Here is a 27,953-nt window from a genome sequence, read left to right as displayed (position 1 = left end):
TTTGTTGCAGCAGACGCCCTCTGCCCTGGCTGCTTACTCCTTGGGTTGCTGTCCACCAGCAAGCACAGCCCATCCTAGGACCCTGAGACAGCCCCCACCCACTCAGGAAACCAGGTTCTATGCAACACACACACATACACACACCTGCCCAGGCGTGGCTAGGAACCATCTGGGTGTAGGGTGTCTTGGCTCTCAGGACTCTGAGGTCGGCAGGTTAGGGAGAGCTCCATTAGGCATCAGGCTCACCAACCTGGACAAACCAGTCCATGGCAGACAATCATCAAGTGGCACTTTATTAAATCATCTCTTCATATTGAATGGTGTCTAGAAACATCACCACGTAACCTGTCAGCATCACAGGACAAGGGGACATGGGTCTCAAAGGTGTCACAAGGAAGAGGCCTGGAACCAGGGCTTGAACCCACAGAAGGTGACGTGTGAGGAAGGTGGGGCTCCTCTGGAATCTGAGTGTGGGGCCCACATTGCTGTCATGAAGGCAGACACTTCAGACCTCCGAGTTTCCAACTCCATCAAATGGTTCATAAATATTACTTTGAACTGTTATAGAAATGCAGTCTCGAGGTTTTAATAAAAATACCATTTCTACAAAAGGTGTTTACCCAGAGCTCAGGCTGTGGGCCCGTGAGACCCTGGAAGGCTGACAGAGAACTTGCTCCCCCATCACACTCCCAGGAGGCGCCACCCTGCTGGCTGTGGGCAGGAGAACTACCCCGGGCTGCTCACATGGTGCCCCTCATGTTTAAAATGCCAGACAGTGATATTGCCAGTGGTGTCTGGGTGCCACATGCTGTTCCCAGTGCCTGCGTGGGAAAGTGGGCATGTAGGGTGAGGAAGGCGCACTGGACTCCTATGCTGGGACCCCGTCCACATCGCAGGCATGGACACCACAGCTCCAGGAAACCCAGGAAGGTGGAGGCTCAGGCATGGGGCAGGCACAAATGGACAGCCAGACACAGCCACAGCACTTCTGGATCCACCACTGCTCACTCCCACACCAGACACCGACTTGGCCGAACCAAGTAGGAGTCAGTACGACAAAACAAATCCAGAATGGCTTCAGGGAGAAGGCCTGCGAAAACTGCAACGGGCACCCAACAGAACCACCTGTGCCACCTCCCATGACCCTGTGGCACCTGGAAGTGAGCCCACATTCCGAGGTGCTGCTGTGACCAGGGAGGGCAGACTCCAGAGCAGATGGGCCCAAAGTGCTGCACACAGGAGAGACGTCCCTCTTGGGGACACACTTGGCAACCAGAGCTTGTTCTCAAAAGTAAGTGCACTCTGAGCTCAGGCTGCTGGAGTGCAGGCAGGTGACTGGCAAAGTTCCCTCCAAGGCTGACACTCCCTTCTCCAGGCCTGAAGCAAAATGCTTCCTGACCCGGGTCTCCAGGTGAGAATGTACAATCGGACTCCCATTCTGCCAAGTTTCTTCTTTAATGGCCAAGGAAAAAAGTAAGCAACTGAGAAAGTGTCACTCCTGAGTGCTGTGACCCCTCCCTGGCTAACTTGGCTCTGTGGGTCCTGTATCTGGAGCACTCCCAGAGGACACTCTTGCTGGCAACCCATAAAGGACAAGTGTGGAGAGGTCACAGGACACCCAGCTCTGGTCTGCCCACACTGAGCTTCCCCCAACGGGGTCACCATGTATGAAGCCACCACTGGCCACCAGGGCCCTGGAGGCACACCAGCCCTAAGCACGTGGGGTGCACACTGAAAGCCCCTTGGGATGCCACTGCTTACTCATGCGACCCCTCTATAGACCCTGGTAGGGCCAGGAGTGGCCACTGGCCTGTTTGTTCTAGAGGAGGTCGAAGCACAGAGACCGTCTGTGGTACGCTGGCCCAGGAGGCCAGCTGCAGGTAATGGCCACTCTAGCCGTGTGTCCTCTATGCAGCTGGGTTTGGATTTTACGTGGAAGCCACAAGGGCCCCATAGGTGCTCCCAGAGAACCTGCTCTGGCCTGGCTGTGGTGGTGGCCTAGCTCTTGGACCCCAACACATGGCCAGCCACCCAACCAATGCTTCCTTCTCAAGGGCTGCACTAGGGTGTCTCCCCGACAGTCCCTTCTGGATGTTACTCACGCATCAGACTGTCAAGTGTGGAGGTCCTGTACTAGTCAACCAGTTGAGGACAGGGGAAGACCAAAAGTGAACCAAGAAAGAGCTCAGGAAACACCATAGGATCCACTTGAGACACGGGCACTGCTGTCAGGAAGTGCTATGTCCAGAGGCTACCGAGGTCACAGATGCTTGTCTCAAGAGTCACACAGATGACTTTGAAAATGCAGGAACCAACGACCTATTTACATGGATGTTTGGGAATCAAAGTCCACAGACTGGCTGGAGGATCTTCAGAGCTGAGAAGGGCTGTGCGCGTCTGATTCTTGTCCAGCACCTCTGAGAACACGAGGCTCACTGTCCAGTTCCACTTGGGCATTGGAAGTCCATGTGGTCCTCACTCTCCTCTCAGGGAACAGAGAGCACAGGTCAGGCCCTAGACAGCACAGGCACGTGCAGGGAGGCGCCCCCTGCTGCAAATGCACGTGGCCTCTTCGGGGCCACTGAGCACCACATAGGTGAGTCCAGACACGACTCCCTGGAGGCTCCCAGTCTCCAGGCTGACTGAATCTTCGTGGAATGATGAAAATTAAAAGTTACTTGATTACAGAAGTTTCTGATTTATTCCAGACAAAATATTAGATCTGCCACTAAGATCACCTCAAAGCAATCCCTCTCACATCATCCCCACTGCAGCATCGTAGGAGGAGGAGGACGCCCACAGGGGCCATGGGGGGCCAGGGCCGCCCTCAGTTCTTCACCTCTGCAGCCTCCTTCTCAGCCTTGCCCTTGGCCTTCTCTTTCTCCTCCACCTTCTCCTCCTTCTCCAGCACAGCCACAATCTCAGCCACCTGGCTAGTGGAGATGTGGACGTCTTCTTTGTCCACCAGCTCGATCACCTGTGTACATGAGAGGGCTCAGAGGGGCTGAGGCCCGAGTGCTGCCTGCTCTTGCACAGCACAGGGTGGGAGTGCCACCCCTACTCCCAGCCATCTTCTGGTTGGGTACCTACCTGCTGCACAGCATGCCATAGGTCTCAGAGCATCAGAGTCCCCAGGGAAGCCACAGACAGCAGAGCGAGGCTGCCAGCGTCAGGCCCCTGCTCTGGCCAGCGAGGCCCCACCACACTGCTGGGGGCCTGCCCTGCATGGGGCTTCACCAGGGAACAGAGTGGTGAACTGGGGCGCATGCCCTCTGCTGTGCAGACTGAGGAGGGAGGAAGCAATGGTGCTCAGCATGCGAGTCTGACAGCGCCTTGCTTTTAAATGGAAATAAAAGAAACTCGGCAATATCTATGGTTATGTTTGAAAAATCACTACCTTGACAGATGCGCTGGGGGCCATGAAGGCAGCCTTTTCTCAGAAGCAGGAATGATTAAGTCTTAACCTTCTGGTCAGAATCCAGACTTCCCAGGCAGGCGGGATCCTGTCCCAGGTCTCCAGGATTGACCTGGGGGCCTCGTGGCTGCACTCAGGAGCTCAGACCACCATCATTGCCTCTCAGGCCTTAGGCAGCCCCAGGAAGAGCCCCAGACAGGTGTACTCAGTCCCCCCGCCAATGCCTGACTGCTTGCTGTGGGTGCAAGCTCCACATTATGGCTGAAGCAAGAAAAGGTGGACACTGCCAGCCCAGAACGTGGCGGTGGTGCCCTCCCCTAGATCAGCTCCGGCTGCCCTGAGCACCAAGGCCTAACCAGGTCCAGGTCCCACAGGCACACAGGCAAGACAAGTGGCCTGCTCCGGGGGCCTTCTCACTCCCCTTAGCCACTGAGAAATGGTCACAACAGGCAACTTCAGGGCCTGCGAGAGGGGTTCATCTTCCTGTCTCACCAGCACTTTCTACCTCTAGTGACTTGCTTCCTATGCCAAGGTCCAAGGGACCCTACCTGTTGACAGCCTTCAACAGTAGCTCTTCCCCAACCCTGTGGACCCACCTTGACGAGATCATCAATGTTGACCTTGCCGTCCTTGTTGTCATCCAGTGCTGAGGCCAAGCTCACCAGCTTGCTTTCTGGAATGTGCTTGATTTGCTTCATGGCGCTGATGAGCTCAGTGACGCTGACAACATTCTCCCTGGAGAGCACAGTCTGCATGTGGCCACCACCATGTCCTGCCTTTGGAGCCTCACTGCCACATCCAGCTCCAACTGGTGGCCCTGACTCTGATGGCCCTGTGTGAACTGGCTGACAGGGCAGAGGGAGACTCCCCACACCCTGCCAAGAGCTCCCAGCCCTTTCCTTGGGGTGCACGGCCCCAGAGTGCATGCCTGGGACAGGACAGCCAGTGGTCCTTAGGCCCGTCTGCCGCAGGGACAAGAGATCAGTGAGAGTCTCCCGGTTCAGGGGTGTGGAGCAGGGACAGAGGCCGAGCTGCCGGCTTGCCTGTGTCGCGGGGTCTGTGGTCTGCGTGGTAGGAAGCCACACACATGGGTGTAGCTGTTGCTGCAGGAATGTGGGACACACCAGGGTACAAGGAAGGCGGACAGCCCCCATGATGGCATCCCTCAAGTGTGGGGGTCAGGGAAAGGGAGGAGGCAGGAGAGAGCCTGACTGAGGAAACAGAACAAATGGGGCTGAGGCTGGAGTGTGAGGGGGAGGCAGGGAAGGAAAGGAAGGGCAGTGCGGGGGCACAGGCAGGGAGGTAAGAGGTCCAGGAGTGAGTTACCCAGGTGAAACCAGCAACAGAATGTAAAACTCAGGTGTGAAAGAAAAAACTATGAGAAAGATGCCCCCAGGATAGACCTTAGCTATCAGGTGACGCCACGCAGAACCAAGATGTGCACTCTAGATCAGAAAGGACAGCGTAAATCGCAGCAGAGTGCCTGCTGATGCAGGCTGAGCCTCCCTGGGCCTCTTCAGTTCATGCCCACTCACCCCACAGCTGAGCCCTGGGCTGGACCCAGCCTGCCAGCTTGCTGACCCGTCTCCAGCTGTGCAATCAGGCCGTCAATCTGCCCAATCATCTGCTGCACGCGCTTAGTTAGTCTCTTGCTGGCTTTAGATTCTTCCACTAATTTTTCTTCACCAGTCTTGGAAAGCTCCTTCTTGATCTCTTGCAAGTCCTAATCAAATTATTTGTAGTTATAAAGTTTGTCTTTAAGGGGGTCGGGGGTGGGAGTTGGGCTGGTAGTGCATGCCTGTGTGATCCCAGCAACTTGGTAGGCCAAGGCAAGAGGGTTGGAAGTTGCAGGCAAGCTACAGCACCTTAGTGAGGCCCTATCTCAAAATAAAAAATACAAAGGGCTGGAATGTAGCTCAGTGGTAAAGCACCCCTGGGTTAAAATCAGTACAAAATAAATAAATAAAAAAGCGGGGATCCTATATTAAATTTAATTTGAAAGTTATTAAACCCATTCATTTGGGCTAGGGGTGTAGGTCCATGGTAGAGCACCTGCCTAGCAAGTGTGAGGCCGTGAATTTGATCCCTAGCAATGCAAAAACAAACAAAACTCCCCAAACAAACAAAATGCATTAATACCAACCACAGAAAGTTGCAAAATCTTATCCTACCCATCAAACATTTTTTTTTTCTTTCTGGTACTGCGCACTGAACTCAGAGGCACTTGACCACTAAGCCACATTCCCAGTCCTATTTTGTATTTTATTTAGAGACAGGGTCTTACTGAGTTGCTTAGCACCTCGCCTGCTTTTGCTGAGGCTGGCTTTGAACTCGAGATCCTCCTGCCTCAGCGTCCCCAGCCACTGGGATTACAGGTGTGCGCCACCTCGCCTGGCTGGTTCTTATTTTTTGAAAATCATCCTCTTTCGTATCTGCTGAAGAATAAAGAAATTAAGAATTGAGGAACCCTAAGTGTCTCCCCCTGAAATTCCAACTCAGTGTGCCCCCAGGAGCAAGAACCCCAGGGAAGGACAGGAGCAAGGAGTGCAGTGGGGACAAGACACAGTCTCAACCAGTGACAGATGTGTGGTTTCCCATGGAGAAGCCCCCAGAGAGGGCTGCCAGAGGGATGTACCTCGGGAATGGCGAACTGTTTTTACTAATTTCAAAACTTGTCACCTTTCCCAATGAAGCTGTGAAAATAGTTTTTACATCAGATTAGAAAGTAATATCTATAAATCAATTGCTGGTTGATGAAGGGATGTAGCTCAGTGGTACAGCACTTGGCTAGCCCTGAGTTTGATCCCTAGCACCATAAAAGGAGGAGGGAAAAGAACCATCTAAGAGGGCTGGAGTTGTGGCTCAGTGGTAGAGTGCTTGCCTACCATGCGTAAGGCCCCGAGTTCAATCTTCAGCACCACATAAAAATAAAATAAAGGTATTGTGTCTACCTACAACTTAAAAAAAAAGAAAAGAAAAAAAGAACCAGCTAAGAAAAGAAAATAGTCGACTGGGCTCCATGGCTCACACCTGTGATTGAAGTCACTCAGGAGGCTGACGTAGGAGGATTGCATGTTCAAGGCCAGTCTCAGTGACTTGGTGAGCTTCTGTCTCAAAATACAATAAAAAAAGGTGTGGAGATGTGGCTCAGTGGTAGAGCATCCTGGGTTCTATTCTCTTTTTGGGGAGTCATGAATGAAAGTAAGGTTTCACTTGTCGAGGGACCAAGCGGCCCACATGACACCTTTGTGTGTTCAGACTTGGCAAGGCTGTATATATTCACCCAGAAAGTGGCCCTGACAGCAGCTGTGGAAAAGTTCTGGAATAAAACTGATTTTCAGTTTGGTTTTCTCTCCAAATTCCCTTTGGAATTTCCCTTGTCACATCTTTGACGAATATCATTATGCCTTTTGGGGCTGATAAAGCTGTTATTTCAGTTTCAATCTCAGCAGCAAATCCCGCCCACCCCTGCTATCCCTGGGGAGCAGTTGTGGGATGAGCCAGCAAGGCTGCCCTGCCCCACCCGGCCCACCTGGCTGTAGTCCTGGACGTCCTCCTTCAGCAGCTCCAGCTCCTCCTTTTCCTTGGTCAGGGATGACTTCTGTTCCTGCAGCTTGGAGCAGGCGTCGCTGAGGACATCGATTTCCTCCTGAGTTATTTCCTCTTCCTGGGAAGAAACAAATAAGCCTAAGCAAAGGGACACAATGACTCCCTCCTATGGGTGTTCGCACCTTCTGGGCCAGTACTTGGGGGCAGTTCCAGGTGAGATGAAACTCAGGTGGGGCCTGGGTCTGGGCTACACTGGACAGGCACCAAGTTGTTTTCGCCACTCTGAGCCGCACCCGCCTGAGCGTGTCAACGGGCACACTCTGAGTGACCCCTATGTGCACCTGTGAAGCGCACACCAACAGTGAACATGCTGGTCTGCCCAAAACTGGTTGGCGTCCCAGGAACAGGATCCTCCTCCTGCACGGCAGGTCAACCTGCATCTCCAGGGCTTTACGTAAGAGAAGTCACCTGCACATCCTCCTCTCTGACTCCCCGTTGAGCCATCATGTGGAGTTAGTGTGCTTTTAACCCAAGCAGCTAGACCAAAGCTTGTTAGTCTCCTGCCATCCTGAGATGCCGCCTCGTTTCCATCACAAGTGAAGCTGCTCTGAATGTGTGGGCACAGGCCCCATGGGAAAGCACCAGGGGGTGGAGTGCTGGTGCAGGAGTGGCTCTTAGGAAACTATCAGAGGGTCTCCGCAGTGGTCCAGCTCCTCTATGTCCTCATCAACACATGGGGGACAGATTAGTTTTGTCTTGCTCACAGTGCTGGAGATGGAACCCAGGTCCTTCACCTTCTGGGCACATGGTCTCCCACTGAGCTACATCCCCAACCAGTCTGACTGCAGTTCTGGTCATGCTAACAGGGGTGTGGTGGCACTAAGAGTGCTTCTCATGTCACTGGTGGTGACCAGAACACTGCAGGGGCCTAAGTGGTTATCGGCATGTCTTCTCTGGTCAAGTGTCTGTTCAAATCTTTTGCCCACTTCTGAAATAAAATTGTCTTCCGATTTATTAAATTCTAAGAGTCTTTAATATATTCTAGAAACAAGTTCTTGTCAGGTAGATATTTTACATTTTCACCCTGTCCATGGCTTGCCTTTTCATTTTCCTGTTTCCTAAGGCATAAGTTTTCAATTTTGATAAAGACTAAAGTATTGATTTTTTTCTCTCATGGATATTTTTGTGTTGTATTTAAGAAATGTATTGGCAAATCTAATATCACTGTTTCCTTCTGGGAGTTTTTATAACCTTTTCTAGTTTTTATATACTGTGTGAGTTAAACAGGGGTCAAGGTTCAATTTTTTGCATATGGCTATTTAATTACTTCAGTACAATTTGCTGATAAGATTTCCACTCCCCCCACCCCCTTTTTTTTTTTGTGGTGCTGGGGATTGGACCCAGGGCCTGTGCTTGCAAGACAAGCACTCTACCAACTGAGCTATCTCCCCAGCCCACTCCCTTTCCCTTTTAAACCATCTTGGCACTTTGTAGAAAAACCACTGATCCTGTCTGTCTAGGTGCTTATTTCTGCACCTCTTTTCCATTGGGTATATCTGCTTACCTGCTTTATAGCAACATTACACTTTTTCGTGTGAGGCTTTGTGTATAGCAAAGTGGTAGCAAGTGCGCTACCACTGAGCCACCTGCTGGTCCCCCACACCTCTTGATAACTGAAGCTTGGTTAAGTCTTGGTGTTAAGGGACAGTTAGATGTGAGCAGTGGAAACACAAGGTTAAGAAAATAATTCTATAAAATGGGCCCACTGTGCTGACCCCCACATGCTTTCTTTTCCGTGAAACAATTTACCTGCAGCCCTGCCTGGCCTAAGTGGATAGGCTATGTCACATTCCTCAGCAAACTACCTGTTAACTACAGGAGAAATGCAGGCCCAAAATAATATTGACAAGAGGAACCCAAGTTATCCCAAAAGGGAAGACTTTTGTGACCAAATCCTGAAACTCTGGGAGATAAGAATAGTTCCTCCTAACCATAAAATCCGTAAGAACGTATGGTTAAGAATCCAATTTTAAGCAGGGTGTGGTGGTGCACAGCTGTAATCCCAATAGCTTAGGAGACTGAGGCAGGAGGATCGGGAGTTCAAAGCCAGACTCAGCAAAAGTGAGACCCTGTTTCTAAATAAAATATAATACAGGGCTGGGGATGTGGCTTAGTGACCCAGCACCCCTGAGTATAATCCCCACTACCCCCGCCCCACCAAAAACCAAAAGAATCCAATTAGAACCAGTCAGCATGGGCCAAGGTGACCTAGAGGTACCATGACAAAGGGTACCTGAAAGTCTGTCATCCCCCTGTCAGTCAAAAGTCAGAGGACCTGAGTGGGACTCTTTGGCAACTTCCCTGGGATCCCAATAAAGCTGGAGTACAGGAGAGGCACGTTGTCCCTCTCCTCTCTGAGATGACCCCCACTCTCTCGAGTGTCTCCTTGCCCTTTTCCTATCCCGTCAATAAACTCATTCCTGTTACTCTGAGTGACATGCCATGCCTGAAATCTTTCTGACTTGATAGTGAGAACTGGGGTTTGAAGGACAGGTCTTTGTGCTGCTTCAGTTTCTCAGAAGGTCCCAGCTCTATAACACTGGGGTCTGGTAGGGAGAAGTACCTCTTGCTTTTGAGATTTCACAAGGATGTCTTAGCTATTTTAGGTCCTTTGACTCTCTCCATAAACTTTAGAAAAGTTTGTCAATTTCAACCAAAGGTTCTGTTTGGGTTTTTTCTTTTTTAAAATATTTTTTTTTGTTGTCAATGCCATTCATTCATTCATTTCATTCATTCATTCATTCATTCATTCATTCTGCTGAGAATCAAACCCAGTGCCTAACACACGCTAGGCAAATGTTCTACCACTGAGCCACAACCCCAGCCCTCTTCATGGGTTTTGATGGTCTGAAGGAATCTCCAGAACAGCTGAAGGAGGATCTGCATCTCAGCAACAATGAGTCTTGCATGAAGGGGTCCAGTGTTGCATTTGTCTAGTTCTGTCCCAGCCCTTTCTATTTTATTTTGAGACAGGATTTCACTAAGTGGCCCAGGATGGCCCTGAACTTGCAACCCTCCTGCCGCAGGCTCAAGTAGCTGGGATCACAGGCTTGGCCACTACACCTGGTCCCACTATCTGTCTTGTTTTTTGTTTTCTCAGTTGTTGATAGACCTTTATTTTATTCATTTATTTATACGTGGTGCTAAGAATGGAACCCAGTGCCTCACACATGCTAGGCAAGTGCTCTACCACTGAGCCACAACCCCAGTACCCCTATTTGGTTTTCCCTAATCCCCTGGCTATAGTACTGAGGAGGAGTGTGGAGTGCAGCATCCCTGGCAAGACCCCAGTGCTGGAGAGCTGCTGGAGGCAGGGAGTCCTGGAGATGTGACAAGGCATCCCTCTGCTTGTGCTCAGCAATGTTTGTCAGGACAATGTGCATTCTGACATGCATGCTTTTGGAGGCCTGGGAGGATCATGATATGGTGGTTAAAGACTGCTTATTAAAGTGTTAAGACAATTTGTATTCCCTGGGCAGATCCCATGCAGCCGTGTTCCTTTCTTACATTTGATTTGCTAAACACTTTGTTAAGAATTGTACTTTAAGAATTTCTGCATCTATGTTCATAAAAGACAGCAATCTGTAATTTTCATACACGGATCTGATAATGGTATAAGGTGACACTTCATGGAATGAGCTGGGGAATGTTCCCTTTTCTGTCAAGAGTTCCTCAGCATTGGAACCATTTGTTTCTTTAGGTGTACCAGTGATCTCTGTGAAGCCATCTGGGCTTGGGGACTCCTTGGGGGAAAGATTTCCAGCTAAGAGTCATGTCCTCCTTGGTGGTAGAGCTGCTCAGGTCATCAGTCTCATGAGTAATGATGGGTACTTGGCAACCACAGGTTGGATGGCTCCATAGGGGCTGGGGATGATTCCATTTTATTAAAAGTCTGGAATTCTTTTTTAGTTGTAGATGGACATAATACCTTCTTTATTTTATGTATTTATTTTTATGCAGTTCTGAGGATTGAACTCAGTGCCTCACATGTGTTAAGCAAATGCTCTACCACTGAGCTATATCCTCAGCCCGGAAGTCCAGGCTTCTAAAACATCTTGATGATTCTTCATACATTAGTTCTCCTGTGATTTCCTTTTGAAAGCCATATCCCCAGCCCTATTTTGCATTTTATTTAAAGACAGGGTGTCACCGAGTTGCTTAGCACCTCACTTTTGCTGAGGCTGGCTTTGAACTTCTGATCCTCCTGCCTCAGCCTCCTGAGCCTCTGGGATTACAGGTGTGTATCACCACACCCAGATCTCCTGAGATTTTTAAACTTTCCTTATGGCCCAGTTGAATCTGTTGAAAACAGGATTCATCTGTTCCTGGGAAGTCAGATTTGTCCTGCCCTATTTGCCCATTGGCCAGGCCATGCCTGTTCTGCTAGGCCTAGCCCAGTCCCACATCCCTTAAAAATGAGATGGCTGTATTCCACCTTAACACTTTCTGCAGGAGTGCCTGAGGTCCACCTTTGTGGGGTCACCCTTGAGCCCAGGCTCCCTAGAACACCCGCCCCTGCAGTGACCTTTACCTTGATTTCAGGATCTCCTGGGTCATGCAGCAGGAGACACCTGCTTTCCCTAGGCCTCTGGCCCTAGAGTTTCATCTCCTGCTCACTTATTCCAAGCCAGGTCAGCATCCAAAAGGAGCCCAGCCCATCCAAGGCTCTGGTCAGCTCTGCCCCACGCAACCCTTCTCAGTACAGTGCCTGGGGCTCAGGGCCCATCACCGCACAAGTCCCAGCAGTGCAGCCAGTTTCAGACACTCTCCTCTTCTTGAAGGAATACAAAACTAGGCCGGTCCTATCTCATAGGCCTGGGTGTGGGGGCAGCCCTCCCTGGTCCTCCAAGGCCTCTGCCCACCAGAGGCAGCACTCAGGCCTCACCCTTTCTTCTGTTAAGGGGACAGACAGCCACACCTCCTGGGCACCTCACACTCAGACCTGAGCTCAGATCTACTACCCCATCCTCTCCAGACACATGTGCTTGAGGCTTCTTAAGAGCCTCAGGCTGAGACCTCCCTAGACGCAAACCCCCACCAGTGGCCAAATGCCCACACAAGGCACCCTAAAATCTGCTTCTTTCTGTGTGTGGGGGCCTCCAGGATCTCAGAACAGAAGACAATAGATGGCATCCCTGGACCACAGGGTCCCCTGGCATGAGTTCCTGGGGATATGTCTGTGTCCCAGTTGGTGGGCAGTCCCCAAGGAGGCCCACACCCAGGTCACCCAGGTGACAATATGTGGGCCTCTGAAGGAAGTCCTGCCTTGAAGGGCCAGCTTCCATACCCACTCCTGCTGCCAGGCAGGCTGACACACTCAAGGTCTCATCCTCACTCCCTGGTCTCCTCCCCTCCTGGGTTGAGTATACCCCTTACCTTCACACCCTCCAGCACAGGGGCAGTGTCCTTCAGGGCCTCTGAGGGCAGGATTATATCAGGCACCTCTGGCTTTGGCTCAACTACTGGCCTCCCAGCAGCAGCTTCCACTCCTTCCAGCTCAATGTCCTTCTGGAAGAATCACAGGAGGCACCATGCTGTCACACTACTAGTCTTACATGCATGTTCTACTAACAAAGGCCAAACTTGGAACAAGCCCATTAGGTGACAGTGGAGACCCAGGAGACATCATCCGGCAGCAGATTTGCTTGCTGCAGTCTGAGCAGGGACTCACAGAGTGGGCCAGAGTGCCTTGTTCTGTCTCTAGTCTTTCCTCACAACCCTGCCATGGTGTTCCAACACTGGCAGAGCAGGAGGCTGTCTGTGGGTGGGTGATGTACTACCTCGGAAGACCCCAAACCCATTTCACAGTGCAGTTTCCTGCAGCCTCTGAGCCCAGGGAAACAAGTTTGGCCCCTAACTAAAGGAGCCTGAGGCCCTGGGCCAGCAGCCTTCATGGCAATACCCCCGAGAAGGTGGGTCCCAGTGACCCCTCTGCCTGGGTGCTGAGCTGGTCTCCCTGCAGTTCCCTGACTATTCCAGAAGACAAGCAAGGATGTGAAGGAGTTTCTAGGGATGCTGGACCAGGACAACCCTAGCCCCCAGTGTTGGGTACTAGCCAGTGCTTACTGCTGCCTCTGCGGCCCTCTGCAGTTCCTTCTCCCGGTGCTCCTGCTGGATGGCGGCCTCCTCTTGCAGTGTGGCCTCCAGTTTTGCTTTGTTGTCCACCTGCTCACCCTCCACCTCTGCCACTTTCATCTGGGCCTCCTTTGCCTTCAGAGAGGAAGGGCACTTGTGAGTGAGTCCCAGGGCTGCAGCATGCATACTGCCCCTGGCTTCTGTCTGTGTCTCCCAGTGATGTCACCATCTGAACTCCACAAGTGGCAGAAGGCACACTGGGACACTGCTTCCAGTGCCAGGAATGTAAAAGGCTACCAAGTGTTACCTCTTGCACCTGTCAGAGGACCACTCCATAGTCAGAAAAAGATCAATGCAGGCACCATGACCAAGACTCAATGAAGCCTTTCGAACCTGTTGCCTGCCTCTGGTCAACTGTGGCAGGATCAGGATTGCTCAGTGTGCCCAAGACTGTGACATGGTCAGGGATGGATGGATGGGGGTGGGGACAGGTAGACAAGTGATGGGGAGAGGACAGGTGGATCTGCAGGCTCCTGGCTGGGACTTCCATGGCATAGGAGATGAGCACCCCTCCCCACAAAGTGAACTGACAAACAGGGTCTCCCAAGAGCACGTACCACAATCTCCGGGAGGGTCTGCAGTGTGGATTTGAGCTGGTCGGCAGGTGAGAGTGTATCTGGGAGGTACATGGCTCGAGACAGGATGAGCAGTGACGTGGGGATCTCATGGTGCAGGTGCAGGTCCAGCCACTGGGAGCAGAACAGCTCACTGATGCAGTCCCCATCCCACCTGAACCCTGGTCTTGTCCTGTTCTCTTGTGAGGGACCCAGATCTTTAGTCCCCATGCTTTCTTTGGCTGCTCTGGTCTAGCAGCAACAAGCAAATCGGGGCTTGAGTAGATGATTCATTAAATCACTGGAACAAAGGCTCCAAAGATGACATTTCAAGTTTCAAAAGTTCTATTTGTTGTGCTACCTTGGAATGTGACCACCCTGGTAAACTGAAGGCATAAGCCCCAGGGCCATCAATGCCCCTGCAGCTCAGCCACCAGGCCTTAAGAACAGTCAGCATGCTCTGCACTTGGAAACAACAGAGTGTGGGTAGCAGCAAAGATGGTATTACTAAGACCCTCTCCACTCAGGCAGGCGCACAGAGACCCTCCCCACTCATGTATGCATAGGCCTGCCACAGGCTGGGCACTATGTCAGGCTACTTCAGTGACTGACATATGGACACAAACTGAACACACAGAAAAAGATATGACAAAATGCTAAGAACATTGAAAACACTGAACAGAGGTAAGGAAGAGGAGCCCTAACCCCCAAATGTGTCACAGTTTCATGGATCATGCTGAGGGGCCTGGGCAGGGAGCACATGCACAGCACCCCATCAAAACGGTTCTAAGCAGCTATGTTGCAGAAGGCTAAAAACCACCAGGAGTGGCCAGCACCAGGCCAGATGCAGGGTGGGCTCACTACTGGAGAGGAGGTTCTGCTGGGGAGTCATGCATCTGGTGAGAAGGTACTACCTAGGAAATGCCATTTATGTCAAGAGGGGAGGTGGGTGTGCATGTATCATCATCTACACTGAAGGAGGAATGCCTGAAAACCAGAAGGTGGACAATGCCCAAGCAGGTGTTGTGGAGCAGAGCTGGGAGGGAGACTGGGTTCAAGTCTTGCACCCTAGGCTTTTGATGCAAAGGACAAATGTCCCCTACCCCCTGCACAGTCACTTGATCTAATGGCACTGAGCACCACAGACCTGCCACTGGGATTTCTATCTGAGGACCCCTTGAGCTGCTGCAGGAAGCAGAGTGCACTAAATCCAAACGGGTGGGAGCCCACTGTGTGCCAGACACCTGCTTGGAGGTGCCCAGCAAGGGCAGCAGAGAGAGTGGACTCCAGATCAGAGGGCATGTTGCCCAGACCTTTCCAGGCTCGGCTGAGCCACCACAAAATGTGAATATGCCCCAGAGATGTCCAAGGAGGCCACCCTGTGCTCACTGGCTTATAGGTGATGGAGAGGAGCAAGCTAGAATAATCAAAACCACACTCAACAGGCCATCCAAAGTGAGGACGTTCACACTGCATGACAGCAGGACCAGAAGGTCAGCAAGCAGTCCCGGACTGGCCTAAGCACCCCCATGGGTTACACTGTCACCTCACCAGCCCTGCTTGACTGTTCGGAGGGTGGCAAAGACTCAAGTGAGTCTTAGAGGGCCTTGCACATGCCAGGCAAGCGCTCTATCCCTGAGCCACACCCCAGCCTCAGCAGCTTTTCACTTTTGAAGCTTCCCACAATATGCTTGTCCTGGTCTGGGTGAAAAGCGAGTGCCTTATGGAGAGAAGCTGCATGCAGGCCCCTCAGGCTACGCACCTGCTTCAGCTGACCCCGCAGACGGTCTTCTGTGACGCCTAGGGCCCGCATGCCTCGTGCCCGACATGCTGCCTGCAGTTCCTTGACATTCAGGCTGTCCACCCCTTCCTCGGCAATCAGCTGTAAGAGAACACCAATCAGTTTCCACTTCGCAAGGTCTGTGGTGTTGTTGTTAACATGTCTAGGAAAGAATTGTCAAGTCAGAGGTCATTTTCCTAATGGTTTTTGACAAGCAAAAGACACAGCATCACACTAGAGCCTGGTTCTGGGTATGAGGTGACTAGGAGGGCCAGGGCCCCGGGAACACAGACTGGCCAAGATTAACCCAGAGACACAGGAAAATCTACCCCTGCCCAGGCCCACAAAGGGCACTCTCAGCATGTGGGCACCTCTTCCACATGATAGGCCAGCAAAACCTGTCCTGCCCTGGCCTGATTTGCAGGGCCCACCATCTGCAAAGTCATTCTCAGTGTTCACAGGATGAAGGGAGGAGAGACCCCAACACCCTGAAGATACCTGTGGCCTTGTACTCTTTCTCTGAGGCTGCACAGGTCACAGTGGCTCTAACACGGAAAAACAGGAGACCCCAAGACAGGTCACAGAGAAGTATATTAAGCAACAGGTGGGAAGACAGAAGAAATGAGGCCAGCTCTCAGGGGCCACCTTGTCTGTGTGAGGTAGACCCAGCCCTTTCTGAGCAATTGCCTCATAAATATTCTAGGTAGCAACATTAACTCCATTGCAAAAATTATATTTTTGTGATTATTGTAAATACGCATGCATCTCTAATAATGAATAATGATCCCATGCACCCTTCACTGGGTTTCCCAACAGTAAGTTTACAAAGCAGCACAACATCCTAGCTAGGATCCAACTCTGCTCCAGGCAGGATGAAGTCACTTCCATTCCACAAGAGCCCTCACTTAATGGCTATCACTTGTCAACTGAAGAAGGTCATGTTCACGGGGATCATAGGACAGAAGTCACCTCTGCCCCAAGAGGGCCCCCACGTGCATGGCTGTCATCTGAAGAATGTTATACATATGGTGATCATATGGTAGGCAGCTTCTAGGGTTCCCTCCAGACCCACCTGCTGTTGTAGGTATCCAAAACAGCTCCTCCTAATTGTGAGGAGCGTGGCACTGGACAGACAGAGAAGTCTGCTCGGACATCTGCATGCCTGGGCTGTTTCTACTTTGTCTACTGTGATTAAAGCTGGTTTTCACTTCTGTCTTTGTTCCTTGTCCTCCTGTGGGCTACCTGAATTGTCTCTGCAGCATTTTCAGCAGTCCTCTAAGGGATCACAGTGCTCTTACTGGTTCAAGCAAAGTGTAGAGACCTCATCTCCCTTTACTTCTCCCAGTCATGGCAGGGATGCTTGGAATGCTGCCTGTACTCAGCCTGAGAGCCACACCACGTGTTCCAGTCCTCCACCCACTTTAGATGGGCCCTTCATGAGCTGTGATTAGTGTTCAAGAAAGCAAAGCAAGCTAGGTGCAGCAGCCACACCTGTAATCCCAGTGACTCAGGATGCTGAGGAGAAGGATTACAAATTCAAGGCCAGCCTGGGCAACTTAGTGAGACTCTCTCAAAGCAACCAAAAAGGGTGGCAGAGCACCCTGGGTTCAATCCCTAGTACTGCAAAAAAGAATAAATTGGAAAAAAAAAACACACACACACACACACAACAACACAACAACCCACAGAATTCCTAGGGGTGAAATTTAGAGGTCATACAATGGGTATTAGAATGGTGCTGACCAAGAAAAGATCAGGGATCAGTGACCTGAAAGTAGAATCAAGCACAGTGGTGAGAGGCAAAGACGCCTGAGGCTAGAGTGCAGGGACACACAGGGAGCACACCCTGTGAAGGAAGCTGCCGGAGGACAGCTGCACCTCTGCAGAGTAACAGCAGGCCTGCTGGCTGCCCTGGGCCAGGCAGGAGAAGGGTATGGGGAGGGCTGGAAGCTACAGTGCAGCCGGGAGCAGGAGAGGCAGGCAACTTGGGTGAAGCAGAAGGATCTCAAGTTCAAGGCCAGTCTGGACAACCTGCCTCAAAATTAAAAAAAAAAAAAAAAAAAAAAAAAAAAAAAAAAAAAAAAAATTTAAAGGGTTGAGGACAAAATTCAGTGATTTAAGTACTTCCCTAGCATGTGTGAGGCCTTGGGTTCTATCCCAACAATGCAAAAAAAAAAACCAACAACAACAACAACAAAAATAAAACAAAACAAAACCCCACAACATATGGACATGCAGAATACTTATATATTGAACATCACATGGCACCCCACAAATACGTTAAACCTTCATGTTTACATATATCAGTTTTTTAAAAAAACTTAAAAATAAAAAAAGGAAAGCAGAGGCAAGAAACCAAAGGAGTGGACTGGTCATGCGGCCTGCCTGTGGATGGCTCACCTTGTCATCAGCCTTTATGGACCTCAGCCTCATGGTGAGCTGGAAGCGCAGGAAGTTGTTGGTGCCAATGGACTGGAGCTCCAGCAGCCTGCACAGTGCCACCAGTTGCGGCCGAGTGAGGTTATCCAGAGTCAGCTCATCCTCAAACAATTTGGAAAAGCGCATGATTTCCTCGTTACTGGGTCTTTCTCCTGTCTCCCGGATCTGCAGGAGCAACCGGAGGCTTACCCACTTGATAAGTGCTGTGAGCTCTCCTGTCCCCACCCCCCAGCCTCAGGACCCAGCAGAAGTGAAGAACCAAGATGGGGCCTGGGTACAGGGGCCCTATACCACCCACCTCGTACCATACTCCAATGTGGAGCCCCTCAAACCTCAGGAATTCAGTGTCAGCTGAGCCTGCCACGGGTTCTCCTACGCATTGCAACTACTGGCCTTGAACCTTTCCTGCCACTCTTCACTGGGAAAGGGACTCTAGTCACCAACTGCAGAAGCAGTGCCCTGGGTCCTCATGCTAGACTAGCTGCTCAGTGTGAGAAGAGGGCACAGATGTGTGTGCCTGTTTTTCCCTCCAAGAGGGTTCAAGTGCAGAGAGTGTGCTGCCACTTGAGCCCTGGACTGCTACTAGGAAGCAGAGCTCCTCAGTTCAGAACAGTGGGGCCTATACCACCTCCCACACAACAGGCTTAGTCTCTGCCAAGAGCCAAGCTGGGCTGGTCTCCAGCAAAGAACAAAGTGGGTAGAACCAGCCTGACCTGACCTGGCGCCCCCAGGAGCTTGACCCAGATCAAAAGGACCCAGACTGCACCACACAGAATATCACCCAGAAACAGTTGTAGGGGTTCTCCTGGGGGAAGACCAAATGCAATATCCCTCAACCTAGGCTGTCATGAGCAGCCTTCTCGGGAGTTGCAGCCCACCAGAAGCCCCACCTCCCTTCTAGCTCTCACTTGTTCCCATCTTCTCCCGGGCCCCTGAAGCCCAGCTGCTTGCATCTCCCTTGCAGGACCCACCATATGCACTCAGCACCTCCACAGCTATACCTGCCTCTTCCCCAGAGATGATATCTCTAAGGTTGTGCTGGGTTGAGCACACTTTTCTGTAAAGGCCACAGAGCAGGTATTTCTGCCTTTGCAGCTGCAGACTCTGCTCCTCTGTGTTGCAGTGCAAAGCACCAGACAACACACAAGTGAGTGCCAAAGCCCAGTGACGCTGCCTAGTGGAAGCTTTCTGAGAACTTTAGACAGTCTTCAGATTCCAAAAAGCAGCACAAATCTCTCAAGCTCTATGACCCTAGACTTGTCCCCAGCAACCCTGTCAATAGCACTCCCTCTCTCTTTTCAGCCCCCGCTGCTGTCACGCAGGCTCTGACAGGCCTCTCAGGAGTACCAGGCAGAGGGCTCACCCTGACCATGCACCACACCATAACCTCAGGTCTTGGGCTCCTTGTCAGTTATGGTCTCCCTTCCCTGAGCTGCTGCAAAGCCAGGACATAAGTCATTATGAAGGCCAGCAGAGTCTCATTGTTAAACTCCCTAAAGCACCAGCCAGCACCTGCCTGGCAGCTCCAGTGCAGCCAAGAAGTAAGAAAAGGGAGGAAGCAGCTGCCAAGGCTGGAGGTGCTCTGCAGCTCCACCCAGTCTTGGACTTGGGAGTTCACGGGTCTGAGGCACATAGCACCTTCTGGAAAAATGCAGAGAAGTCTTTAGTGGCGTTTCCCTTGGCTGCCTTGTTCTTCAGGGCCATCTCCTCAATAGTGTCCTGCAGGAACTTGGCCAGCTCCAGCTTGACCCGCAGCTCCTTCTTCAGCCTCTCCTCCTGCAAGGGCAGAGAAAGGGCTGGGCTTGCCTTGCCCCACTGCCCTCCCACACCCCACCAGCTCCTGTGCTGCAGGTGGCAGCTCCGGGAGCCTCCTCCAATCGCCATCGCCCTGGAAGACAAGCTTCTCACACCTCCACCTGGCCCCCCTGCTCTCCAATCGCCATTGCCCTGGAAGACAAGCGTCTCACACCTCCACCCGGCTCCCCTGCTCTCCAAGCTCAGACAAACATTTCACAAAACAATGCTTATTCTCATCCAAGTGCAATACATTCTGAAATTCTCTTTACAAAAAATATTTTGTGTGCCTTCCTAGAGTATAGGCTGGCAGACATGTTCCACAGGGGCCAGACAGTGAAGCTAACACAACCCCTTCATTCAGAGAGGCCTCACAGAAGCTCCCCAACACACGTGATGGGGGTGTGGAGGCCCCTGAGCCTTTGTGGATGACAAGACACCTCACCCCCATTGTCAGCCACAAGAAACACAGCTGTGATAAGGAACTTCAGACTCATTTTTAAACGTGCTCACAGTCACGATGTCCTCACCTTGATGGACTGGGTCTCAAAGGTGGATGGCAGCATGTTGGGAAAGAGCTTCACGGCTACAGGCAGCAGAAACTCCATGAAGGGCACCACCACGAAGACCAGGAAGGGGACCAGTCTGAAGAGGTCAGCACAGATCCGGAGAAACTGGAGAGAGGAGGTCTCTATCAGGGGGGCAGAGAAAGATGGGAGCAGGAGCAAGCAGTGGGAGCATTTCTGTCATCACTTACAAGGACAACCATGGCAGTGGCTCGGGAGCTCGAAGTTCCAAAACCACTTAGCAGATACCTCCTGAAACTCATGTCTTTCTTGAGTCAAAACCACATGCCAAGCTGGGCATGATGTGGCTACTTGGTGGGCTGAGTGGGAGGATCACAAGTTCCAGGCTACCTAAGCAAGACCCCATCTCAAAATAAAATAAAAAGGGCTGGGAGGCTGGGGTTGTGGCTCAGTGGTAGAGCACTTGCCTCACATGTGTGGGGCACTGGGTTTGATCTTTAGCACCACATAGATAAAATACAGGTAAAACAAAACAAAATAGCATACCCTCCACCCCTGCGAATCCACATGTTGATCATCTTCAGAAAGCAGTGTAGCTTACAGTCCAGGTGCACTGGGCATGTGTCACAGAGAGACCATGGAATGCTCTTCATTATACAAATGGACTTGTGGATTCCTGTATCTTTTCACTTGTTTTTACTCTCAAACGGCCCCAGACTGAACAGAGATAGGCCCTTCAAGATGACACCAGTTTCATCTTGATTTTGCTTTTTTTTTTGTATTCCCCATTAATTTTAAATAGTGGGGTTAAAGCAGTTCCACTGAGGTAAAATTTGCATGTCATAGCATTCATGAAGTATAAGGATACAAGTCAGTGGTTCGTGGTAAATTTTCTTAAAATTTAAAACAATTCCTTTTTTTTTGTAGTTGTAGAGGGACAGAATGCCTTTATTTGTTTATTTTTATGTGGTGCTGAGGACCAAACCCAGTGACTCCATGTACCAGACAAGTGCTCTGCCTCTGAGCTACAGCCTCAGTCCCTCTGGTAAATTCCATATTTTCATATGCCAGAAAGCTCTCAGCACTAGGCAAGCACAACTTCATTCTGCTCTATAAGCCTGTCTTCTCCAGATACTCCACGTCGGGCTTTTGGAATGAGGTGCGCCCTGTCTCACAGCTCCACTGCAGCTGCTCTGGAAGGTCTTGGTCTGGCCAGGGCTGGTCAGGGCACCTTCGCCATCTTGACTTCTTCCAGTCTGTCTGGGGTGTGCATTTTGAGGGAGCTCCTACAGCCTGCATGCACCCTGCTCAAGCTGAGCAGCTCCTTACGCTAAATCACAAAATCATCTGATTGTCCAAATAGATACAGAAAAGGCACCTAATGAAAACACTTCTTGGGCTGAGGCGATAGCTCAGCTGGTAGAGTGCTTGCCTCACAAGCACAAGGCCCCTGAGTTCAATCCCCAGTACCACCAAAAAAAAAAAAAGTATCGAGAAAACATGTCTTTTCCTTATCAAAATTGATGGAATTTACAAAAGCTGCCCCAAACTGCCAAAAACTAGTAACTGATAAGATACATCTGCAAAATAATCTCAGTGACTTGAGAGGCTGAAGCAGGAGGATTGCAAGTTTGAAGGTCTAAGCAACTTAGAGGGACGAAGTTGAAACTCACTAAGTTTTAGTCTAAGAATAAAAAATTAAAAGGGTTGGGAATGTGTCCCTGATTCAATCCCCTGTATTAAAACAAAAAACAAAAAACAAAAAAAAGGGGGGCGGGGGGGGGGGGGAGTCCTGACTCACACTTCAATACGGTCGCACTTGAAGGCATGATGCTAGGTGAGAGAAGCTAGACACAAAGACAATTTTTGTGTGATTCCCCTAATGAGAGGAACTAGAACTCAAAACCAGGAGCCAGGAAGCCCAGTAGTGGCTGCCAGGCCGTTGCTTGAACAGCACCTCATGCTCTGCTCTGGCATGGTCACTTGTGTCCTAGAGGCCCAGAAATCCACCTTCTCCTGCTGGTCTCTGCAAGGCCCTGGTGCTCAAAACCAGAGCCCCAAATAACTTCCTAAATGCAACTATTCTACACTGAACCTGCAGGTCTTATCTGTCATCCTCTATTCAATACTACGAGCAAGTACCCAACAGTGACATAAACATGAGTCACACACTTCAAATGTCTTCCACTTAAAACAATGTTCACACAAATATTATTTAAATTTTACATGGTCTTCCTTCACTTTTGTTGTACTCACAATTTTAAGAAGCACTTTCCTATGATTATCAGAACTGATAACACTTTGCTCAAATCCAAATTACCTATGAGATCCCAAGCTAAGGAAAACCCAGACAGGCTCCACAGACCCTCCTTAGTGCCAGTAACAGGGGACCTGACCCCAGCCCCATGTTCCTGTAGACACCTGTCTGGTCCTTACATGGCTGTTCCAAATGTGCCCCACCCTTTTTCCTTTAAGACTCATCTTTTTTAGTGAAATAGCAAAACTGTAACTCAGGCAGAATGGGAAGGTGGAGGAGCTGTAGGGGGCACAGTCACAAAGCAAGGCCTTCTGCATTAAGCACCCAACTGGTGCCAGAGGTTTGGCTCTGAAGTTCCAGTGCGAACCTCTCCTGTAAATGGTCCCTCTGCTCCCTTCCTCATCAGCACCCTGGGAAAATTCCAGTCGGGTAAACAAAACAAAACCAAACCCTCTGTTCTCAACGAAGAACAGAACTAGGCGCTAGAGTTACTCTTCTCAGAAGCAACTCCCAAGATCATCAGGTAAGCGCTCCTCTGCTCACTGTGGGAGACTTTGCTGGTCAACTCCGGGCAGTCTGTCCAAAGGATTTTGTGTCTTTCCTTTGGCTGCTCTAGTGCCACTGTCAGCACCTGGGAAAAGGCCACAAAGAAAAGGAACTGGAAGAAGGAAGGAAGGAGGACTTGCAATGTGACTTCACTTACTTCACAAACACCCAAAAGGCCTGTGGCATATCCATCAACTGTGAACACTCTCCTTTGGAAGAAGGGTTTCTATGAGAAGTCCACAGGAGAGGAGGGCAGCCCATCTGTCACAGCCTCCTGGCCTTGGTCCCTTCCTTTTGGTCATGGTTGCAGGGAAATGCCCAGGTGCTAAGTCAGGGCGGGAAAGCTCTCCTACCCCTGATGCTGCAGAAGCACTGTGCCGGCAGGCCCACACTGCAGACATCACAAACAGAACACTGAGATCATCCACCATTATTCCTGCCCAATGCTCGCCTAACACTAAATCCAGGGCCACAGCCTCTCTGAAACCCCATGCTTTCAGGCACATTTTAACACCAAGGCGCTTGATGTCCAGTTAGAACAGGCTGAATTTGTTTATCAATGAGAACATATATTTCGAAACAATGCTTGCATATTTTTGTAAAACAGAACTTTTTGTAAAACACAGGGCAATAAAAGAACTTCTTAAGCATTTATAAACACAAAAGCAGAATTGCAAGTACCCTCTGTATGGCACATGTAAGCACAATTATCTTGAAAAAGGCAGAGGATGGTTTAAACATTATACAATGTGTATATGTACTGAAACATCACATGATACCTCCCAAATATGCATCATTTGTTTTTATGTATCAATTTTAAAAATATATTTTTTCAGAAAAGTTTAAAGATACTGCTAAAACGGTAGAATTCAAACATGGGACCTGAAAGAATAAGCTATTTACCTATCACATGCGGAGAGAACAAACACTCCAAATCTATACATGGTCACACGCCCCCAACATGAGATGTGGAGGTGCCCCCCTTTCGTGCCCTCGCACCCTGCTGGAGGGCCAGGCAGGGCTACTGGCATCCAAAGGCTCACACCAGAATAGAGGCCTCAGGTTCATGGTGAATGAATCCATGTGCCTGAACTCCCATCCCACCAGGTTGAATCACCAAGTTTATGAGGACTGAGTGACAGAGCCTCTCCCCTCCTATAAGGACACACAGCTGACAAATACCCAAAACCCTTATCAGTTACCATTTTACAAATGCCCACCTAAGTTGTGGGCATAAACCATTTTCTATTTCTGCAAGCCCAATGCCCATTTGCAAGTGAGAGCTGGACGGGAAGGAACACGCAGGCACTTGGCTGCACACACCTGTCAGTGGAAGACGCTGAGACCCTGCATAACTGGAGTGGTCTCGTATTTTGCAGGAGAGGTGACAGAGTGGAGCCTGCTGGCACAAAGGCTCCAAGGCACACCCAGGATTAACTATGGGGCAGCAAGTCTACACAGGAAGAATACAGGAAGCGAGGTCAGGGTGAGCGTGGAGCATGTGGCAGGACAATTTCTGGGAAGACTCTGGCTACCACCAGGGAAAGGGACCCACAGAGCACTGAAGGCTGGCTGTGAACTAGCTATCCTCCTGCCTCAGTCTCGAGCTGCTAGGATTACAGGCATGCACCACCACACCCCTGCCCACTCCTGCTTTAAAAGGATTGTTGTTACAGAAGCGTGGAGACAGAGCACAGGGCACTCTGGTCACAGCCTTGGGCTGGATGGGTGGTGGGGTGGGGAGTACTCAGACTTGCGCATGATTCAAGGGTCCGTAGGGTTGTTATACAACATAGGAGAATGTGGGTATTGCAGGCTGCCAAGGTTTTGGCCTAAGTGCCAGTCAGGGTGGGCTGCCTTGTTGAACTGGGAGTAGCTAGAGGCCTTTAAGAGATGTCCAGGAATGAGCTGGGGGAAGACTGGGGTTTGTTTCAGGTATGTATGCTGAGTGGATGCCTGAGATCACACATGGGGAAAGAGCAATAGGGCAGTGGGACATAAGCAGGGTGGGGTCAGGGCCCAGGTTGGACACACCTGAAGCATCAGTCACAGGGGTAGAGCTGTGACTGGACCTGTTCTCCTTGGTCCTCAGGGCAGAGGTTGCTGCCCGTGGAGGCACCTGGCAGATGTCATCTGGGCCACACAACCGATGGACCCTACAGTGTCTCACTGACCCTGGTGGGTGGTGACAAGGGCACCTGCTGACCAGGAGACAGACACAAGACAACCCTGGGTCTGTGCTGCTGGGCACCAGCCAGTGTGCCCCAAAGCTGTAGAGGCCATCACAGACCAGAGGGGCCTCAGGAGGCAGCATGGGGTCCTGGACCAGAGAAGGACGTTGCCCGGAAAGTGGAAAAGAGAACCAAGTCTGGGTTAGGAGTGAGGAGCTTAGCTGTGACCAATCACCAAAGACAAGCGTTAGGCAAGCTGGGCAGAGTGTTTGGAATGCTGCAGTATCTCTGCAACGCCGAAAATCATTCCAAAAAAGAAAACTAATGGATGCATTAAAAGACTATTTTAGCTGAAAACATAATGAACAAGATAGAAAAGAAGTATTTAGGTGGCAGCCTTGAGAGACAAAAATATACAACAGGAACAGGGTGCAGTGGTGCACGCCTGTGATCCCAGTGATGTGGGAGGCTGAGGCAGGAGGATCCCGAGTCCCATATAAGCCTGGGCAACCTAGTAAAGCTCTAAGCAACTTAGTGAGACCTTGTCTCAAAGTAAAAATAAAAACAAAAAAGGCTGGGGATGTAGCTCAGCAGTAGAGCACCCCTGGGTTTAATCCCCAGTACAAAAAAAAAAAAAAAAAAGAGAGCGAGAGAGACAGACAGACAGACAGACAACAGTGAGTCCTCACTTTTTTTGAACTGGGGATTGAGCCCAGGGGTGCTCTACCACTGAGCCACATTTCCAATCTTTTATAAAATTTTTTTTTTGAAAAAGAGTCTTGCTAAGTTGCCCAGGTCAATCTCAGACTTACAAACTTCCTGCCTCCGCCTTTGGAGTTGATGAATTATAGGCTTGCACCACTATGCCCAGCTTGTTTTTTTGGAGATGGGGTCTCACTGTGTTGTCCAGGCAGGCCTCCAACTCCTGGGCCCAAGTGATCCTCCCCATCTCAGCCTTCCAAGCAGCTGGGACCACAGACATGCACCACCATGTCCTGCTTAGGAAAAACGCCCACGGAGCCAGGACTGAAGGAGTGGTGTAGATGCCAGCAGGAGCTTCAGACAGGCCAGAATTCCCCAGAGGGATGCCACAGCCCTGGGGGAGACAAGCCTGGGGGCCAGAGAGACACAGCCACACTGTGGACTTTTCAAGGGTCACACAGTCTGCAGCAGGGAACAGCAAGGAGGCAGTGGGATGGCAATGGGTGCTGATACTGCGGTCCTGTCACAATTCAGTGGTGGTGTCCTGGGGACGTTCCCACTTTTGTAGCTTTGACTGACATTTTCCTCATCAAAAGCAGTAGAAAGCAAGTCCCAACGAGGTTTTGAAAGCAACCTTTGGGTGAAGCCAAGAGCTCAGTACATCCCCTTTACCTGCCTGCGCTCCCGGCGGGTCAGGGTGTGGCCGTTGAGGATACGCCAGAGCATGCGTGCGGCGATCTTGGTATCGATCCAGAGCAGGCGGAAACCGTGATAGTAATGCTTCAGTTCATCCAACACCTTCTGCCCAAGGGACTTCTTCACCACCACCTCAGCTGGCGGGCTATACACAGGGCCACCCTCCTCCAGCTTTTTGTTCTTGTCCTTTAAGGATTTGAGGGACTTCTCCACCACAGAATCATCACTAAGCGGGGGAGATGAGTGCCAGCCTCGCATAGAAAGGTACTGAGGTCCCATGACAACCAAGCCTGCTGAGGTGGGGGTCCATGGCATTCTTACTACTGTGCGCAGGTGCTTTGGCCTCAAAGTCCAACCACGGAGGGGCTCATCTCTGAAGCAGAGGTACACGGGGTGGGCCGGAACATAGCAGCCAGATGAAACATTCCTTAAAAAAGGGAAAAATGGCAATAAGGAGCCAGCCCCAGCCTGTGGCTGCGCAGCGGCACATACCACAGAGAATCACAACCACACACGCAATTCCACAAGCTTCCTTCCTGAGACTTGAGACCCTTAGGAGCCCTTAGGAAGGCTCGGGTATGAGATCAGAATGATGTGTCCCAGGTGGGGGCCTGTTTCACATCCACCAGTAGCTAGGTTCGCAGGTCCCCAGAGAGATACACACAACAGCAGAACAGACATACACACAGTGGCACAGTAACCTCTAGAACTGACCCAACCTCCAGGCACAAATAACCTGAAGAGGTGTGATGCACTTGTTTGGGATTTGGGGAACAAAGTAATAAGTTTGTTTAGTTTAGAGGTCCTCTCCCCTAACAGGTGACTTTTGACTGACTAAAGGCACTAGAGCAAAGGCATAAACTAAAAGACAGTCAAAGGTCTATTGCCCCTGTTCACTGGGCTCTGGCACTGGTTGCCCTTGCCTGGCAACCCCCAGCTTATGCCTTGCCTGACTCACACCCCCACCCAACCTCCACTGTTGTCTCTTCACTGCTGTCTTCTAACATACACCCTGACCTACATCTGGGGGGCTGAGAGAGGTGAGACCTGCTCCTTCCCCACCCAACACAGGCTGCATGGGTCAGGGCTGATGAGGGTTAAATGTTAGCCAAAATCCTCAGACTTCTGTCTACACTGAGTCAGGCCCACAGGGTTGCCCACTCTGTGTCCATACACAAATCAGAAGGTCGGGAGGGCCACTGCAGCCTAGCTGCAATGACATCCGCCATTCAACGTGGGACAACTGGTCTGTACAGTTCTCTTTCAGGTTTATCATCTCCTACTTATCTCACCTACCAAACTAGAAGCTTCTCCTGTGGCTCATACAC

At 50.7% G+C, this 27,953-nt stretch overlaps 1 protein-coding gene across 3 annotated transcripts in view; it reads right to left on the bottom strand.

Annotated features, from left to right (window-relative positions):
• Positions 1-1,595: 1,595 nt before the first annotated feature.
• Positions 1,596-27,953, bottom strand: part of LETM1 (leucine zipper and EF-hand containing transmembrane protein 1) — a 35,647-nt gene continuing 9,289 nt past the window's right edge. For all 3 annotated transcript variants that reach the window (XM_079153933.1, XM_079153934.1, XM_079153935.1), the window contains 12 exons: positions 26,602-27,052; positions 20,257-20,400; positions 19,571-19,708; positions 17,894-18,097; positions 15,476-15,595; positions 13,717-13,848; positions 13,091-13,234; positions 12,401-12,532; positions 6,948-7,082; positions 4,951-5,138; positions 4,012-4,150; positions 1,596-2,977 (listed from right to left, as the gene is read on the bottom strand). In XM_079153933.1, the coding sequence (XP_079010059.1) occupies positions 2,828-2,977; positions 4,012-4,150; positions 4,951-5,138; positions 6,948-7,082; positions 12,401-12,532; positions 13,091-13,234; positions 13,717-13,848; positions 15,476-15,595; positions 17,894-18,097; positions 19,571-19,708; positions 20,257-20,400; positions 26,602-27,052 (2,077 nt within the window). In that variant the 3' untranslated portion in view covers positions 1,596-2,827. The remainder of the gene's footprint in view (positions 2,978-4,011; positions 4,151-4,950; positions 5,139-6,947; positions 7,083-12,400; positions 12,533-13,090; positions 13,235-13,716; positions 13,849-15,475; positions 15,596-17,893; positions 18,098-19,570; positions 19,709-20,256; positions 20,401-26,601; positions 27,053-27,953) is intronic.

The sequence above is a fragment of the Sciurus vulgaris genome (assembly GCF_902686455.1).
Source record: "Sciurus vulgaris genome assembly, chromosome: 9".
In the NCBI taxonomy this organism is placed as follows: domain Eukaryota; kingdom Metazoa; phylum Chordata; class Mammalia; order Rodentia; family Sciuridae; genus Sciurus; species Sciurus vulgaris.
This window is presented reverse-complemented; position numbering and strand designations above follow the sequence as displayed.